We start from the raw sequence: 19,039 nt of genomic DNA, 5'->3' as shown, positions 1-19,039 counted from the left end.
CTTAGAGAAAATGCTCAATGGATTTTTCTGAATTTTAGAACTTTGCATTACTATTCAAAATATGAACATTTTCATAGACTAAGTGACCATTGAGCATTTTCTACAAGTGTTCAGCCAAAATTAGTGACCAAATCAAGAACAGTGGTGCCTGTATTTCTCAAAGCTCAACAGATCTACAAACTTAAGGGTCAATAAGAGTGGGGATAGATCTACAAACTTGGGTCAATGTTCACAAAAAGTTGTATTAAAAGTTTAGATCTATTTTAAACAATTTAATAATTTCATAGACTAAGTTAACAATTCTCCATAATTTTATTGACTAATATACGTATACGCTGGCTCAGTGGTGCCTGTATTTCTCAAGCTTTAAGGGCTGGTCTGCATCTCCTTTCCTCTGGAATAAATTCTGCATCAATTGTTTCCTCTGGAATAAATTCTGCATCAATTGAACTATTGAGGATGAAAACCTTAAGAGTTTGAATCATACAGACCAAGGGCATTTTTGTGATGCATTCATTGTAGTCCGTTTGCAGTTTGTCCAGTTGGAAGGCGGTTTCCCGGTTGAGGTTATGATGACAGGAATAATGGATAGTTAGTATGTTAGGCAAAGAATAGTACTTTCTATTCGATAAATGTTCATTTTTCAACAAGAAAAAAAAAAAAACACGTGGTGGCATGGTAAAGTCTAAATGTCCGTATGTGTGGGTTAATAAACTTGTTTTATAGAAACAGAAAAAACTATATTAGTTTAACTGTACCCTCGTCCCTCAGTCTTTCTATTTTGGACATAATCTAATTTCAATTTTCATTTTTCAAGAAGTTTCTTCACTTTTAAAAGTAAACAATTATCTCTTAATTTTTTTAATTAAAATCACCAAGTTTTTTACCAATATCAAAATTTTACATAATTTATCAGGAGGAATTTTGTGTTTATTTGTTTTAGACATCGGGATAAGTTTGATTACAGTGTCAACAAATTTAATATAAGAGGATGTATTCATTGTATTGTGTAATATGGATATAAGTATAACCCGAAGCCGACAGAAGAAAGCATCTAATATTCTAAGCAACTGCTAAGACCGGAATCTAGATCACGAACCGTGTGTGAACATGCTACTCACAGACTCTTTGTTCTTATATGTGCCTCTCTCACTTCCCTATTTGTCTCTCACTTGAAACTCATAACAATATTCACAAATGGATAGAAATTGTTTTAGCCTTACCAAGAAGAGTTCAGCACTATGTTTAACTCACTGGAACCCCATCAAACGTAAGCCAGAACATCCTTGTGTGGTTGCAATGCTCAGAACACCCTCAGACAACATCACAGGAGAAACAAGAAAAACTAATGCCTACAAAGATAACTTGTTTGATCGTTTAGCAATACACCATCTTTCAAAAAGCGTTCAAGAAGCCACGGGTTCTTAATAACCCTTTTGTCAACTTTTTGTTGTTTATTTCTAAGGAGAAAATTTGTTTTAGTTTGGTTCCTTAATTTGCAGGACTCGGTAACAATAAGAGTGGGTATGAGAGCTTGGTTGAGGCAGCTACTGTGGCTAAAATGAAATTTGATCCTATTCAGCAGCAAGAGGTTATCATTCAAGCTCTTCACAGAGCCTTCCCAAAGCCAATACTTTCATTGGTGAGTTCATTACTCATTACTATTAGTCATGGTATTAGAATTTTGATTTGAATGTTTTGATCTTCTTGTGCTTTCTGTCTTGTCTTGACCGCAACTTCTCAATTCTATTTTTTTTTTTCTAATGAGGAAAATTGTGATTGTATCTTAGTTGTACCTTTATGTCTTTTAGATTAATAACCATGATTTGGATCTATGATTTGTTAAAGTTATCGTCCTAATTACAGCAACTAGAAAAATTAACGATAATAAAGTTACAAAAGATACAATAAAAGTTTTCCTCGTTAATTTGCTCTGTAAAAGTTGCCCTTTTTTTCTCTCTCAGTTTATTATATTTCTGCTTATTTTGTGGCAAATGCCTATTTCTAATTATGCTTTGTGTTTTACTTTTATTTTTTAATTAAATTAATGCTTGAGCATTGTAATTTTCAACAATGAATAAGTTGTTGTTGTATATGACCAATGGCAGATAAAGACACTGCTACCACCATCTAAACTCTCAAGGGAATATTTTGCCGTTTTCACCACTTTGTTCTTTGCTTGGTTAGTCGGGCCTTCCGAGGTAAAAAATTGAAACTGTAGCTTTTTTTTTTTTTTTTTTTTCCTGGTCAACAATTGAGACATTAGTTATTACTTATATATACTAGTTTGTATTGTTGGATGTTATTGTGCGTTGTAAGCTAAAAGAATCAACATTCGTGGACTCTCATGAGGGAGTTGAACTTCAAAGAAAAGAGTCTGATTTTTTTTCCCACACTTATTTCTCAAGTAGAAACTTGATTAAAAATCCAATGAGGAGACCTTTAAATTTAAGAAAAAGAAAAGTAAAGAGAGAATTGTTGAATTATTGATCTAGGTCATCATGTTAAATGAATCCTCGTTGAGATCATTCAAAATGAATATTAACTACCAAGGAGAGGTTATCATAGTCACAACCGGAGGTGTTATTTTTGCCATAAATCCTAAAGTTAACTCACTTGGCTTATTGCCTAAAAAAAACTCACTTGACTTGCTATAATGATACTAATTTTTTTTACCTACCTGATAACATGGTTTAAAAGATTCCAATTCACTCAGCTCACTTAGTAAGGGAGTTGTGCCGGGACCTAAGGGGGGCCAATCATAAATTATGACTATTTCAACAGATTTTCTTTTTCTCAAATGTCCACAAAAATACTTTTATTTTGTTTTGATAGATTTTTAACTCGATTTTGATGAAAGTATTTTCAATTTAACCCCAACTAGAGTATTTTAACTACGTTTTGGTCAAAGAATTTTAAAAGTAATTTCAATTTGATATTGGACAAAGTATTTTTACCTTAATATTGATCAAAATATCCTCAGCTTGATCCCAGTCAAAATATTTTCACTTTGATCTAAGTCAAAGTATCATCAACTTTGCTTCAATCAAGCTTTTAAATAAGTTTTCAAGTTGGGTTAGACTTTTTTGAAAGCATACTTGTAGGATAGGTTTGGCTTTAAAAAAAATATTAGGCTTAGCTTAAAAAGAAAAAATCAGTATTAAATAGATTAAACTTAAGTTTTGTCTTTTTTAATGAAGGTAAAGAAAGAGTAATTGAGTTGGAAAACAAACAACATCAATATTAAATAAATTAAGCTCAAGTTTTATCCTTTTTAATGAAAGCAAACAGAGTAATTGAGTTGAAGAATAAATCAGAGTTGACAAAAAATCTTTATAAAAAAATTATAAAACCTTTTTTTTTAAAGTACATAAAGTTGTACTTGAATCTAATTACAAATCGATAAGCAATTGACTGCATAAACTAACTAACTAGAGTTGTTTTAATTTAACCTAATAGAGAATTATATATATATATATATATATATATATATATATATATATATATATATATATATATATATATATATATATATATTTTTAGAGAAAAAGTTATCTTATATACTATGATTCTATCTAGTTTGACTCTGATTTAGAATTGAATATGATAACATACATACATATGATCTTAAAATAATATAAAAACTATATAAATAACCTACTTGACCATAGTATGGGGACGCCCTTTTACTTTCCGACCTATGAATTAAAAAAAATTCAAAAGGATTAACCTCATTAATTTCATCGTGGATAGGTGAGAGAATCAGAGGTCAATTAGTTTAGTTTTCTTTTTTATTCTTTTCCCATTTATATTATGTACATCTTTTAACAGAAAATGGTCCCCAATTCACCCACCTAAGGCACATTCTGGCGACACACAATATGCCAAGATGATTGAGCTTCCCTCCAAACATTCTATTCTCTATTCCAATAATTATTATCATGATCAGAATCAATTTTTTTTGTCAATACCAAAATCATCATGATTATTATACGGAGAATACTTACCAATACTAATTAAACATTCAAATTAGATTATTTTTTAATTATAGTTTTTAACACTATTAACACACACACACACGTGTATATATATATATTACAATTTTGAATTTAATTTTATTATATTGTTAATTTAAAGATTTTTATATTATCAATCAACTAAAAATTATCTTAAAATGTAACTTTAAAATAATTATTATAAAAATAATAATTTTTAATTATATGGAAATTCATGAATAGATAATAGTGTATAAAACCTTTGCAATTAGGTATTTCAATTAAATTATTTAATTTTTAATATAAAATTTTTGTATATTATTTTGTAACTGGTATTTATTGAATGCTTGTTGATTAATATTCTCATTTTATCTATCGTTTTCATCATTTCACCCAAGTAACCTAACATTACCCTCTTAAATTTATTAAATAACAATCTGTGCAGGTTTTTAGAGGAGACAAATTGTGTAGGGATGTGTATTAATCTCTGCAAAATGCCATCTCAATCGTTTATAAAGGACACTCTGGGGATGCCAGTCAACATGGTGCCCAGTAAGTATAAACAATATATATTATTGCATGAGCACAGTTCTCCTTTTGAAGCACCAATTTATTTCATTAATTTTCAAGTTTCAACCAGTTTACTGCAGCATAATTTAATTTTATATGATATTATTGTGGAAATTAAATAATTCTATTGAGAAATTATTATATGGTTGAGAATCAACACATGTTCCATAGTTCTTATTCACGGGACACGTAGTTGAGTTGTTCATGGACACGTAATTGGTTATGTTCTATATAATAATTCCTCTATTTTGAGATAGTTTATTATATGAAAAAATAGGTTATGATTTAAGAGTGTATATTTAATTATAAATTATTATGTATAGCAAGTGTATTGATTATTAATTATCTTAAAAATCATATTTATAAATATGTTTAATCAGTTGATAGGCAAGTTTTTACATAACTCATTATTATATTTGTATATATGTCATTAACTTTTTTATTTAAACAGAGTTTCTGATCGATGTTGGCAAAGTGTCATCTGTTTTGCCGTCAAAATAAGAAGAAAAAAACTAAATGGAACAGGACAATGCTGAAGAAAAACATATCTAAGATTATCTCTTTTGGAAAGCCCACCAAAAAATATGAACAAAAAGAATAAATTTCATACTCGAAGGAGTATCATGACCTCTACAAGCCTCCACTAGATCGTGGGGGTCAGCCTCATCATTTCAATGGAGGACCCCATGCACATACCACTCAGATGCAAAATTGCAAATAAACCCTTCCAAGCTCAGTTGAGAAAACCAGAACACAGATAAATGAAATATATATTGCATGTTTTTGATAAAGAAGTTATGCCTAAATATATAATAACCGTAAGTCAGACTTCATTGCTCATTGGTAGTGTTATTTTCCATGAATAACATCTTGATTCTCATGAACCCACCATCTGTTAACCAAAGAACTGAAATTGTATCATGATGGCCATGCCAACATTAAATTAATGATTGTCATTTTTGTATATATGAATTAGTTGGTGAAATGTGCACAGGACCTCGTATTGGACAAGGGAAATTCCTATAATTGAATGATTATATTAATCCCACTAACATCTGCTAATGGATGTGTACAATCTGATTGTTTTATTTTATCTTTTGATTTGCAGATTTTGACGACATGAGTTGTGAGATGATATTTGGACAGGAGCCTCCAGCATCAACCGATGATCCAGCACTGAAGCAACCATGCTATAAACTATGTAATCATTTCAATGCAAGATTGATCACATTTTTTTAAGACCATGTTATAATGGAGCCTAGTTGCTTTTATTTTGGTCTACCAAGTGTCATGATGATATAAGAATTTTCAAAACTAACAAAACTGCATAATATAACTTATTCCAGGAAGTGGAATGAAACTAATTAACATTGTATTCTCATATAATATGCAGGCAAGGCATATAAAAAGCATGGAACAGACTGCCTCAGTAGTTAATGCAGAGGGTATGGAAGATAGAAGGATTGCTTCTAATAGAGAACATCATTTATTTTTTGAAGAAAAAAAAAATCATTCTACATACCAACCACTATTAGTTACAAAATAATACGTTTTTTTCTTCTTCTATAGATGGTGATATTTGAATTCTTTACAAATTATTTTAAAACTCATTCATAGTAATTTCTACTTGGTTTATAGTATAAAAAAACTTTATACTAAATATTACTAATAATGAAAAATAAATTCTTAATTATAAATATGAACTATTAGGGACAACTACCTAAATGAATAACTCCCCCTTTCCTCATAAAAAATGAAGATTGGATTCTGACTTGAAAACTCGTACAAATTGACAACCTGCAATAACGTTCAATTGTTTTTGAAAGTGGGAATTGCACCTTTCCCCCTCAAACTTATAGTGATCCTTAGAAATTTCTAATGTACTCATTAGTTTAAGGCGAAATTTCTATAGTATCTAATGACTAATGAGGATTGGATTGGGGAAATGACCTCACCAGTTTCTCTATTTCTGATTTGAAAAGAAAATGAAATAGTTTCCTATTTTGGGAAGAAGTGGTTTGACTCAAGATTTGTTGTAGGCTTTCAGGTGAGCATGGATGGGAAAAGAGTGTCTCCCACATTGTGTATGCTGCCAAAACTCAGACTCATCAGCCATAGTTTCTCTCATTATGAAAACAAACCAAGTGCTCCAACGCACTTTGAACCAATCATTTGCAAGTGGATTTCCATCATTTTATTACTTTGAAACTTCTTTCTTTTACGTTTTCAAAGTATATAAAAGCAGACGTACGTGGCCAGCAGGCCCAAGGTTTATTTATTTGTATGATAGCAAGCCAACCTCTTCAATGTTTTTTGTACTTTCCTCTTAGAGCAAAACTTTGGAGTATTGCAAATAATTTTTTTGTTTTAAATAAAATAGAAATTGAAAGAAAAAATATATAATAACTATTAGATAATAATAATAATAATAATAATAATAATAATAATAATAATAATAATAATAATAATAATAATATTGCATGTTAATTAAGAAAAAAGAAAATATAGTAAGAGATGTTTTTATTATTAAGAATGATATTTTATTTTACCCGTACTAGTGATTGTTGCGTGTGTTTTTTTTTTAAGCAAAATTTTTGTGTATTTTTATAGAGTATTTAAAATGTTTTAGTCCCCAATTTTTGGTCTTGTTTACTTATCAAAATGTTTTTAAAGCTTTTTGACAAGCATGAGGTAGGTGTAGCTGTGGACCCATAAATTTGGGCTTAGTGAGCCTTTTGGGTTAAAACTCTCTGCACTTACATTATTGTTTTTTACACTTTTCATTATATTCGGAAAAGTCTATTTCAAAATACACATTCCAAAATATAATAAATGTAAAAAATAATAATGGAAATACATGAAACAACAACCAACCTTTTGCAATGCAAATCCTCAAATTTGGTCCTTAGGCCGATAAGTGGGTCTCTCGGTCCCAAGTGCCACATTAGCACATAAGTTAGCATATATGTTAGACGGTCACCTTAACATTAATGGCTATATGTTAGTGCCCACCATTACTAACATGTTTGTTTAAAACTTAAAGTAGACGGAAGATGAACCAAAATTGCTAATTTAAAAATATAATGAATCAAATGTGTAATAAAAAAATTTGAGAGACTAAAATTACACAATAATAAAACTATAGGGGAAAAAATGGTTTTAAGCCACAATAAAATATAAGATATGTTTTTTTTATATAAGAACATTTAATGAACCGAAAATAAACCGAGGATTCTTATTCTTAAGAATGAATATCGTATAGGAGTTGATTTATAATTCATGATGACAATTTTTCAGCATAGAATTCTAGTAGCTAAGCGAAGGACACCCTTTTCCATGGAAATGTTTTGTTCAAGACTTGGCCTCTTGACTGAGAAACCTCATCTATATCCACTACCACCCTCAAGTTGATTTTTGGGGACGTCAAAATCGGAAGTAAAAGTAATAGGCTAGTAACTGAATGGTAATGTCCACATTGCCTGTATAGTGGATACCAATGCCTTGCATCAGAGTGATGTAATTGGCATATCTATTGAACAATTCGGTATGGGAAATTCGACATGTGGGATATGGAGCTTGCAAAGTGGGGGTATCTGCTTTCTTACAGTGCAAGGAGAAGACTATCTAATAATACAATAACAGTATATTATATTGCCTCTAATTTGTTGGTGGTTATGATGAAAATAGCAATCATGGAGTAATCCATGCAGTCAATAAAAGCGAAAGAAACAATGGAAATTGCATCCATTTTTATTGAGTTTTTTGGGGTTTTCGACAATGGTGGATTAGCAAGAGTCATAAAAAAAAGGAACAGTTTAAAATAGAACACGTAAGTATGAAGCTTAAAAGTGAATATTTTAAAAGAAAATTAATCAACAAATTTGTTAGGACCATTCACTAATATATCTTTTTTCTATTTCGTAGCTTATAGATATTTTTTCATATAAATTAAACTAGATCTAATTTGGATAAAATTTCCTATCAATATTTATAAGAGAAAAAATAAAAAAAAATATTAGTTAAAATCAACATGTATACTTCAACTATAATGGAAGTTTTTTTAATCTAATTTATCTAAAAGTTGAGCCATACATATTTTAATTTATGAAAAATGTTTGATTCATTTTACTTTCATCTTCTTCTATTAATGTTTATATAGAAATTAATTAAAATAATATCTAAACATAATTAATTTATCAAGAGAGTATGATTCAGTTGATTGAACAATATGCATGAATGTTACAAATCTTTTAATATTATCTTTATTTCTTATAAATAAAAAATAATAATTCTTTTATTTAGGCCGTAGACTAATAAAAAAGCCCAAAGGGTTTAAACTTGCAGTATAGCTCCAAGACCCTTAACAATATGGTCATTGCAAAATCTTTGAGAAAAAACTTGCGAAAAAACACCATCTTTGTTTGGTTTTGAAATTGAATCAAAACTCGAAGATCTCTGAATATTTGTGTTTTCTTCCTTAAAGGAGAGCTGGAGCGGTTCTTACCATCACCACTGACACGATTGGCAGCGCTGAAGCCAACAGAAGCATGAATCGCACATTAGGAATGGGTGTCATCACATATGTTTCTGGAATTGTAAGTTGCATGATGGAGTTGACAACACTTTACAATAATAGGAAACGAGAAGAGGAAGGAGATCGTGATTTATAGCTAAAGACAAGTGTCTCAATATTGCGAACTTACATGGTGTTTGGACTCATTCTTTTTAGTGCCTTGCAAAAACAAAAAAAATAGGTCCTCGTAATTATTAAAATATTTATTGTTTGACTAGAAAGTTTTTATTGCAAAACTCATTAATAAGTCATTCATAATCAAAATTATTTAAAGCAACAATAACATTGATAGTTAATATTATTCTAAAAGTCATTATTAATAATATGTACAAAATCATTTAAAGCAAAACAAAATTATTTAATTTACTTGTGACATAGTAGATGATTAATAAGATTTTAACATTTTCACTTATTTAGAAAGAGTTTATCAAAATTTAAAATGTTGAAATTCTATTTGTGAGATCTACTATGTCCCAATGTATTATTAACTAATTATGTTATCATTAATAATAAATTTTAGGATAATATTATCTATTTATGTTATCGTTACTTTAATTAGTGTTTATTATAAATGAATTATTGATGATTTTTGTAACAAAAAATTCAAAATGGACAATATTTCAATCATTAAAGAGAGATAACACAAGTATTTTTGTATATTTATTTTATTTTTGGAAAAATAATTCTTATATTTTGTTTTTTAAAAACACATATCAAGAATAAAAATAAAATTAAAGGAAGTAGTGGGATAATTTGATATTTTAAAAATAAAAATAAATGGAAATATTTAAGTAATATTGATTTATTTTTAAAAAAACTAAGAAAATAGTAGGATAATATGCATGCATAATGATTGAAATATTGTTCATCTTGAATTATTTTTGTTACAAAACTCACTAATAATTCATTTATAATCAAGACTATTTAAAGTAAAAATAACATAAATAAGGGGAGTATGCAGTTACACATGAGCAGTTAAGGGGAATATAATAAATGATAATTTCCTAATTAATTTAAGGATAAAAACGTCAAACAAAATGTGTACACCAAAAGGTACATATCCCCTTTGTACATTATCCATAAATTCAAAATCTCAAGACCAACCTTGAGAATTATCATATTTTAGAGAACTTTCAATTTTTATTTTTTTCTTCTTTACATTTCACAATGCAACTAAACCACATAACAATACCTTATAAATGACTTTGTTGAATGTTTTGAAATTTGTTGCAATACAATTGTGTATGTAGGACTAGGGGTGAGAACAAGTAAAAAAAATCCTAATCCCACAAAAACTGACCAATAAGAAGTTTGGCCTGTCATTAACCGTTTGAACCCTTCGGATCAGATCAGGTTCGGATTGAAGCAACTTTAGGTGAGACTGGTGGATTATTTTGGATTTAGCACTCCATCACGGATTATTTCTAGGTCTATAGATCACTCTCCTTTCCCCCTTCTATTTTCTCCTTCACTCACTCTTTTGTTCTCTTCTCTCTCCCTTCGATGATCCGTTGCTGGTGATCACAAGAGATACTGCTACAGTGTTGGCATCACACGGCAATTTTTTTCTTTCAGCTTCTCTTGCATGTGTAACAGCCGCGAGTGTTAGAGAGAGAGAAAATGCAACGTTGCAATATGGAAAAAGGCTTCATAGGCACGTGAAAGAGGATAGAGATATTAGAGTACGTAATAATGGGAGCCGGCATGAATCCCCTCTTTATAAAAGATTTGTAAGTTGGGTGGATATACAATAGTCCCCCTCGTTACTCACTCAGTGAAGTCACTTGTTTCTTATATATATAAAACGAAGGTAATATTTTGAATTATTTGAATATTGCTTTATAAAAAAAACATGAAAATAATAGTTATCTTAAAAGGGAAGGATGGAATTCAAAAAGAAAAAAATTACTGTTAACAAATATTTATTAAACACAAACGGCAGATCCAATTTACGACGCATCATTCAAGTTTTGGCTCTTACTAAAAGTAACATGATAGAACGGTCGTTTTTAAGCTAATGCAACACTTAACTCTTCTTGAGACTTGTAATATAATGTATAGCAATTTCAGGTCCAGCTGGGACTTGAGAGCATAATACCTAGCTACCTTGAGCCAGAATCAGGACTGGCATCTCCATAAGAAACTAAACCCTTTTGGCCGGATGCAGAGCTGGATCTAGACCTGCTACGAGGTACAGAAGTCCTTTTATCATATCGTTTTGGTGGTGTGGCATCAGGGGATCTGGAGTGAGAAGAGCCTTTGCTCCTAGATTTCGACCTCGACCTCGACCTCCCCCTGTCTCGCAGTCCTTCGTCACTTCTTGGACCAAGTCTGGATTTTAATCTGTCACTTATCAGAGGCAGCCTGTCTTCTGGACTAGGACTACGTCTTGGACTCCTGCTGCGGTCACGCTCTCTAAAACGCCCACGCACTGGACTGCCAGAGATGCTCCTACTCCTACTTCTTCTGCTTTGGTATCTAAAAATACAAGGATAAGATATTAAGCTCTGAGAAACAAACACAATGTGACATGATTTGGCATCAATATGCAAAATTAAGGGCTCATTTGCTTTAATCTTTTCTTTTATAAGAAATGTGTTTTATTAATTAAAAGAAATCTTTAAACATTTCATAGTAATTATGTAAATTTTTCCCAAAAAAAACAAAGCTTTATTATAATGCTCTTGTCATAAATTAAAAACGGTATCTTATGAGAAAAAAAAGCTCTAAAAAACTTTATTATAAAGAATCACTTTTTTGTAAAAAAAACTTAAACAAATGGGCCCTTAATTGTATTAGAACATAATTACAAAATAACACCAGACAATGACAAAGGTAACTACAGGCATACACAAAGGAAAAAAAAAAAAGCAACAATGGCAAAGGTAACTAAAAACACACCAAAAAATTCAGTTTAAATTCAGATGAAAATGATTTTACATGTGAAATATTTATCATGTCACAGAATGTGAATAAACAAAAACAAATATCCAGTTATATATAATTAAGAAAATGCTCAATTTATGCATGGAAGGGGAACAATCAAGGTCTAACAACATAACAGATTCAAACAAATAGAGGGAGGAAGAACCTTGGACGATTCCTGCCCCCTGGCGGGCTTCGAAAACGTCGTGGTGGAGAGCGCCCAGAATAACTTCTGTAGCTTGTGTTTCTTCAACCAAACATATAACAAGTCAGAACTGTCCAACATATTTTTAAACAATCCGGTTTAATAAAGTGGCGTAGATAATTAGACATACCTATCAAAGTTCCTTCTTATATTTCTATCACCATAACGATATGAATGAGGAGGAGACCGCTCTGGAGATGGAGTGCGATATCTTCGTGCAAAGGCATAACGCTCAGTAAAGCCACGCCCTTTTTTAATACGCTTAGGCATGCTATTTGGTGAAGGGCTTTTTGAAAATCCCTGACCATGTTTGGGGGCAGGAGGTTCAGATGCTTTTTGGCCAGGACTTTTTTTGCCAGGACTAGCCAACAACAAAGCACGTCCTTGGTTTAGCTCCCCAGAATCCCTGGTAGGACTTCTTCCAGGACTTGCACCTCTGGTTAAATAAGATGTCACACAAACTTAGCACAATTAGAGATGTGTCCAAATCCCAGGATGGAGTTGACATTTTAATTGAAGCAAAATTTACATGAGATGAATAATTATTAGATGCTAAGAAAGCAAGAGGCAAAACCTATTGTGATTTGAATCATCTGAATTAGCATGTTGCTTAGCAGGTTTACTAAATTCAGCTTGAGTATCATGCCTGTTATTCACAAATGCACCATTCTCCGGAGAGAATTCACCTTCTTCATGTGATTGCTTGTCCACAATTCTTCTTACCTTGGGATCCATTGTTTGTTCAGGAATAGTTTGCCTTTGACAAGAAGGGTTGGAAAATTGCTTTCCTGTGTCTGTAGCATGAGCAGCTATTAGCTTGGAGATATCAATATATCCATATTCATAAATATCCCCATATCCCCCCCCCCCCCCCCACCACCACCACCAAAAAAACCAAATTAGAGTATTTGTAGAGGAAAAGGGAGAGATGAGAGGGCGTGGAACATATCACAAGAATTCTATAAATAGCATACCTAGATTTCTTTGGGCTTTATTGTCAGCAGGTGCTTTACGACCTGAGGCATGACGATCAGCTTTCTCATCGCTAGAACTACTGCCACTAGCGCTATCACTATTTGTATCACTTGAATCCTCAGAGCTCCTGAAAAAAGGAAAGTAATTCAATTAAAACGTACTGGAGGAGTGCTACTATAAGAAATAAGGGGAATGCTATAATCAGACCGCCTAGACTTGTGTCTTGATTTTTTAGTTCTACCGTGCTGGCTTCTCTTCCGCTGCTTTCGTCCAATTTTCCTCTTCTTCCCATGCTTGTGCTTATTTCTCCTCCTCTTCTGGTGTTTCCCATCACTAGAGGAACTAGAATCAGAAACTGATGAATCCGATTCAGAATCTGAATCTGACTCAGAATCTGAGGAATAGCTATCACTATCAGATGTTGAGTATCTCCTCCTTCTCTTCCTTGTGTCTTTGGAAGATTTTTTCCTTTTTCCCCTTGATTTTTTGTCAGAACCATCATCAGAAGATAAGGACTTCCCAGATTTTCTCCTTTTTCCTAAAATGAGAAGTAGTTAACATATTACAAGCAATTACATTTAGCAGTAGACTGAAACAACAAGGTTTATAATATAATAATAATATTCATCAATATCTATTCCCTATCACAAGTACCTTTCTCCTTCTCTGCAGTATGCTGAATTTTTGTTTCAGAGACTTCACCACAATCAATAATTTTAACTGGCTGGGTAGGTTTCCCATCAGATGTTCCCACCTGCTCAATTTTCTTCAAAATGTCTATTCCGTTGACAACTTTTCCAAAAACAACATGTTTCCTGCATCATCATGTGAAAGACTATAATAAAAAAACCTACCACCACTTCAACAAAGCAAAGATTATGGACATTACAAACTCAAATTTTTTTAGCAAATGAAAATAATGAAACAAGCCTGCAAAAACAACAACAGCAATAAAAAGAAACTGAAAAATAACATTAATAAAATTGTGGGGGCCATGAACAAGAACAAGAAATGCTTAAACAATAGCAGCCAAAAAACTGAAAAACAAAACCGTAAAAATTTTGGGACTAAAACGTTCAAAGATTGTATACCCGTCAAGATGAGGTTGGCGCTTGAATGTAATAAAGAACTGAGATCCATTTGTGTTAGGACCACTATTAGCCATAGAAAGAATGCCAGGTCCATCATGTGTTAGTTTGAAATTTTCATCTGCAAGGAAGGAGTACTTGCATGTATAGTCAAATGGTTAATCAACAAAAAAAGTAACTATGTATAAGCAAATAAGCATTACTTTGTTACTTTTTTTTTCTTATATGTAGAATAAATAAAACCCTACTCATAATACTTAAACATACCTGCAAATTTCCCCCCATATATACTTTCTCCACCTGTGCCTGTAAAGCAGTCAAAGGTTGTTCCTTAAGTCTTTGTAAAAGAATAGAACAGTCAAAAAGGGAACTAGAAATCATATTAGGTAAACAACAGAAACAAAAAAAACATACCATTACCCCTTGAAAAATCACCACCCTGTCAGGACACAACCAAAAGTTGGTGAATTATCATATTGAAACAAATGAACTTTATAAATCACTCAATAACTTTTCCAGAAATAAGGAAAAAAGAAATGGCAAACTCCAAAACATACTGTTGGTATCCTCACCTCACTTCTACAAAAACTTTACAAACAGAATTTACTATTTCATGTATGCAACTGGCTAACAGTCCACTTAGACATAGCACTCACATGCAGGATCAAAAATCTTCTCCTACATAGTTATTAATTAGTTCATTTCAATCATGAATAGAGAAGGTGAGCCTTGGCGCAACAGTATGGTTGCCGCAGCCTTATGATCTGGAGGTCATGAGTTCAAATTCTAGAAACAACATCTCCACTTGTGTGGGTAAGGCTACATAATCTACCATTCCTAAATCCCACTAGGTGAGAGCCTCATGTGTTGGGTCAGGTCACCCTTAGTGACAATCATGAATAGAGTAACCATGAAGGGCAACTTACTTGAGCCATAAAACCTCTAATTATACGATGAAGGCTTGTCCCTTTATAATGCAAAGGTTTCCCCGTTGATTCTCCAATGCCCTTCTCACCTACAAACAAAAAGCAGACAGTTACAGTTAAAGTAGAGTGCAATGTTTAAAGAACCAATTACCATGAAAACATACCATCAATCTAGAGTCTATTCTAATAGGTTTTGAAGCAAAAAGCTTAGCAATATTTATAGAATATAAGTCATTTTAACACTTGCAGGCTAGAAGATATTTGTTTCAACTGCAGGTAACATGTACTGATATAGGTGAATTACAAATGACTAGTATCTCATGCACACAGACCAGTTTCATATTCAACTAGACAAGTTGAACAAAAGCAACGAGGACAAGTTCTGTGAAGATATTATGCATAAAGATTTTGATTCTTTTACCCCATGTTTTCTGCAGATAAAGCTTGAAATAAGTACTAAAACGAGTATAGAGCTTATGTTTTGTCTTTTCTCTTAATCAAATATTACCCAATACAATAACATCATTTCATACAAATTAGGACTGTGTGCTTCATGTCAGTTAACTAACAAAGGGACTATAAATGTATGCTGGGATTGGGGGATAAGAATTCAGCCAAAAATACCCATTTCAAATTCACATAAATATTCAAATTCAGGTATCCTCTCACACCCACACATACGGAAGTACAGGGGGTAAAAGAACAGGGAACAAGGCAAAGAAGGAACTTTGCTCATAAGTTGAGCAACATTGGCAAATTGATCCAGTATGCAGATAACTTCCTAACCCCCAATAAAATTAATGTCTACCTTACAGCTGGACCAAAAATTCTTGTTGGTTGACAAGAAGCTCCAGTCTCACATTACCCAATATACATATTACATAGGAAGTGCATGCTTCCCAGGCAACAACCAAACTATCAAAAAATGATAATGATGGTAAGAGAGAGTTTGTTTGAACAATTTAGAGATACCTGTACAAAGTGCCCGAAAATTCTCCGCTGTCCTAGGAACTATACTGGCAAAAAGCTGCACAATTCAAAAGAGTTCATTCATACCAAACCTAATATGCTGAGGCAAACTTCAAAAAATATCCTTTCAAACAGAAAACTAAACAAGCAAATCCCTGATTTTCTATACTACCTGAATAACAATTCTTTCCACAGGGTCTCCGTCGATTGAGACATCGAAAAACACACGAGGATTCTTTTCCAGACCCATCACCTTGCTCAGAAGACACTTCAGACGTAAAGTTGAGATAGAAAACAATCAAGAATCAGCAGCAACGTTCTAAGAGCGAGTCATAAATTAAAGAGCATTCCATGCCAGTGTTCCCCTATTAAAACAGAGAGCCAATTAGCCAGAGTTGTGCATTTAAACACACTGAATTATCAATGTCCATAAAAACCAGCTTTTAATCGCCACAATTACATATCCATTAAAAAACCACCACATTATCGAACGCGGAACTTAAGCTTGCCCATATCAGTTTACGCACATGCAATGCAACAAAACCCTAAACCCTAAGTATACATTCTATGTGTAACTAGACTCAAGTTCCTGGAAGTGCAATTTTTTCAAAAAACTAAATCAAAATATTCGTTGGAAACGGCATTCTGCATCCAGAGAGGAGGAAGTAACTAATCCAACCAGAGAGAATATAAAATGACAAATGACAAAAGAGGAAGATACTCTTAACAATTTTGGAGGGTTACGAAGTTTTACACCGATTCTAACTGTGCTTTACTTAGACGGAGACAGGGAGAGAAGTGAGAGAGAGAGAGGAACTCACCATGAAGGCATGAATGAATGGAGGTGACGGCTCGGTATCACTGACTATAGCGAAGAAAGGTTCTTTCTTCCTCAGCTTGGGACAATGTGAGAGGAAGCACATTCTTCTTGGGCTATGTCGAACGACATTTGGGCTGTCCATGTTGGCCCAATTGGCCATGCCTACGTTTCTTTTTGTTGGAGTCACACCAAAAAATAAAACCATTTAATATAATAGATATTTCTAGATCGAGATGTACTCCTCCAGGCCTAGAGACATAGATGCCCTAAGATTAGGGGTGGATAAGCGGGCTTGGGTCCATGAACTGGCCCGTGGGATCGCAGTCCGCGCGGGTAACAAATCAATTTTTTAAAATAATTCATGGTTATGTAGTACTTTGGGTCCGTCCTGCTTAACTCGCGGACTGTGCAAGTTTGGTCTGTGTGACCTGTGGGTTGACTCGTAAGTTCGCTTACTAAATCCAAATATATATTTTTAGTTAAAAATCGAAAGTGTACATTGTTGTGCATATTAAATAAGACAATAACTTAGATAAAAAAAATTTTACTAGAATAATTTTTAAGTGTTATCCGTGTTGTTTTTTGTTAATTAGAACTAATAAAGTTTTATCTTGAGAATATATATAATCTTTTAATATAAATTTTTACTACACAAATTACCAAGAACAATTCAATTTTAATTGAAAAATAATTTAAACATTACTTAAGAATTTGTACCGTAAGAGATGTATCAACAACATTTTGTAGCACACATTAATTGCAGTACAAGTGCAGCTTTAAGACTCATTCATGCACTGTATTGTTGTTAGAGGTGTTTAAGTTTCATATTTTAGATTTATTGTTTGAACTTTCATATGTTAAGACATTTATTTTATTGATGTAATTGACTAATTGTTGAGATTTTATTTACATTTATGTTGAACTTAATTTGATTGTGTTACATTTTTGTTGAAATTGTAGTTTTTTAAAAATTAGGTCCGCGGACCAGCCCGTTTGACCCGTGGGAGGGCGTACCAATTTATTAGATCCATGTAAGAGTGCGGGGGAGGCTGGCTCGATCCGCTGCCAATGCGAGCTTACGCGGGATGGGTCGGCCCGCTTATCCACCCCTACCTAAGATAAGAACTATTGAGTTTGTTCCTTATAGTTTCTTCAAGATTTTAATTAAGTCTTTGTAAAATTTTCAATGTAATCCTTAAAATTTTACAACTAAATCCCTGAAAACTATCACTTTTACATTTCAAAGCAGCTAACTAATTTGTTAGAAAACACCAACATTATTTTTTCTGGCTATAGACTTAAAATAGATATTTAGCAAAAAAATATAAAGTAAAAAAATGACACTAAAAATTTTTAAGATGAAAAATCATTTTAATGTAAAAGGTAAAAATCACTGGATTAAGCTAGTAGATATCTTCGTTGTTGTTATAAGTAGTATTACAATGATTCTCTCAATATAAGATAATATCTCTCAACCTCATCTAACAAAAATGATTTACAATGTCTCTCAACTCTCACAAAGTGTGGTGGAAACTAGAATTTTCTTTCTTATTATCACTCTTGCTTTGCTTCTCTATGTATGAGATGAGATGAAATTTTCCAACTCTTCACAAGCGTCCCTATTTATAAGAGAAGGTTGTGACTTCCTTCAAGAGTTAATAGTGGATGCCCATAAATGAGTTACATTTACAAAGGTGCTTGTAACTTTAATCTTCACTTTCTTAAGTGAAGTGTGTAAGTCTCAAGATCAAAGAAAGCAATTCCAAGTCTTTGAAAAATGCTCCACAACTTCTTATGCATACCTTTGAATGTGTTCATCAATTTCCAATTTATTTAAATTTGCATATTTACTTGAATGTGAATCAATCTTAATTATGAAGGAATTTCTAACATAATTCATGAAACGTTCTCACTTCACTAGGAAGAAGAAAGTTGTGTGGTATTTTCATGTCTTTGCTCTTAGTTATGCCAGATTCCCAGACAAACTGTAAGA

General features: G+C 32.3%; 2 protein-coding genes across 2 annotated transcripts; one reads left to right on the top strand and one right to left on the bottom strand.

Moving 5' to 3' along the window:
* The first annotated feature begins 987 nt into the window (after positions 1-987).
* LOC100813404 (beta-carotene isomerase D27, chloroplastic) lies at positions 988-6,786 on the top strand. The gene is given in 8 exon segments (XM_026128055.2): positions 988-1,420; positions 1,503-1,642; positions 2,109-2,201; positions 3,754-3,768; positions 4,394-4,547; positions 5,674-5,766; positions 5,959-6,010; positions 6,605-6,786. Coding segments are annotated over 7 exon segments (762 nt in total). The 5' UTR covers positions 988-1,197; the 3' UTR covers positions 6,003-6,010; positions 6,605-6,786.
* A 4,217-nt stretch (positions 6,787-11,003) lies between these two features.
* On the bottom strand, positions 11,004-17,135 carry CYP36 (peptidyl-prolyl cis-trans isomerase CYP36). Its single transcript, NM_001357172.1, has 14 exons — positions 17,048-17,135; positions 16,399-16,591; positions 16,230-16,284; positions 15,258-15,346; positions 14,746-14,770; positions 14,599-14,637; positions 14,335-14,452; positions 13,898-14,058; positions 13,451-13,781; positions 13,243-13,370; positions 12,843-13,062; positions 12,399-12,704; positions 12,230-12,310; positions 11,004-11,616 (listed from the first exon to the last, which is right to left on the bottom strand). Exons 2-14 carry the CDS (start codon positions 16,474-16,476, stop codon positions 11,241-11,243), a joined length of 2,007 nt encoding a protein of 668 aa, NP_001344101.1. The 5' UTR covers positions 16,477-16,591; positions 17,048-17,135; the 3' UTR covers positions 11,004-11,240.
* Positions 17,136-19,039: the final 1,904 nt, after the last annotated feature.

This window comes from Glycine max, chromosome 3 (assembly GCF_000004515.6).
Source record: "Glycine max cultivar Williams 82 chromosome 3, Glycine_max_v4.0, whole genome shotgun sequence".
In the NCBI taxonomy this organism is placed as follows: domain Eukaryota; kingdom Viridiplantae; phylum Streptophyta; class Magnoliopsida; order Fabales; family Fabaceae; genus Glycine; species Glycine max.
Note: the sequence above shows the minus strand (reverse complement) of the source record. Positions and strands in the feature narration are given on the sequence as shown.

Bases quoted from the DNA above. Each gene is read 5' to 3' on its own strand.
- CYP36 (NM_001357172.1), bottom strand. From the start codon at position 16,476: ATGGGTCTGGAAAAGAATCCTCGTGTGTTTTTCGATGTCTCAATCGAC. The intron at 13,371-13,450 runs GTCTGATTATAG...TCCTTTTTTCAG, and splicing joins TCAAGACACAAGTCTAGGCG to GAGCTCTGAGGATTCAAGTG. The intron at 13,063-13,242 runs GTATGCTATTTA...CTCATGCTACAG, and splicing joins TAAAGCCCAAAGAAATCTAG to ACACAGGAAAGCAATTTTCC.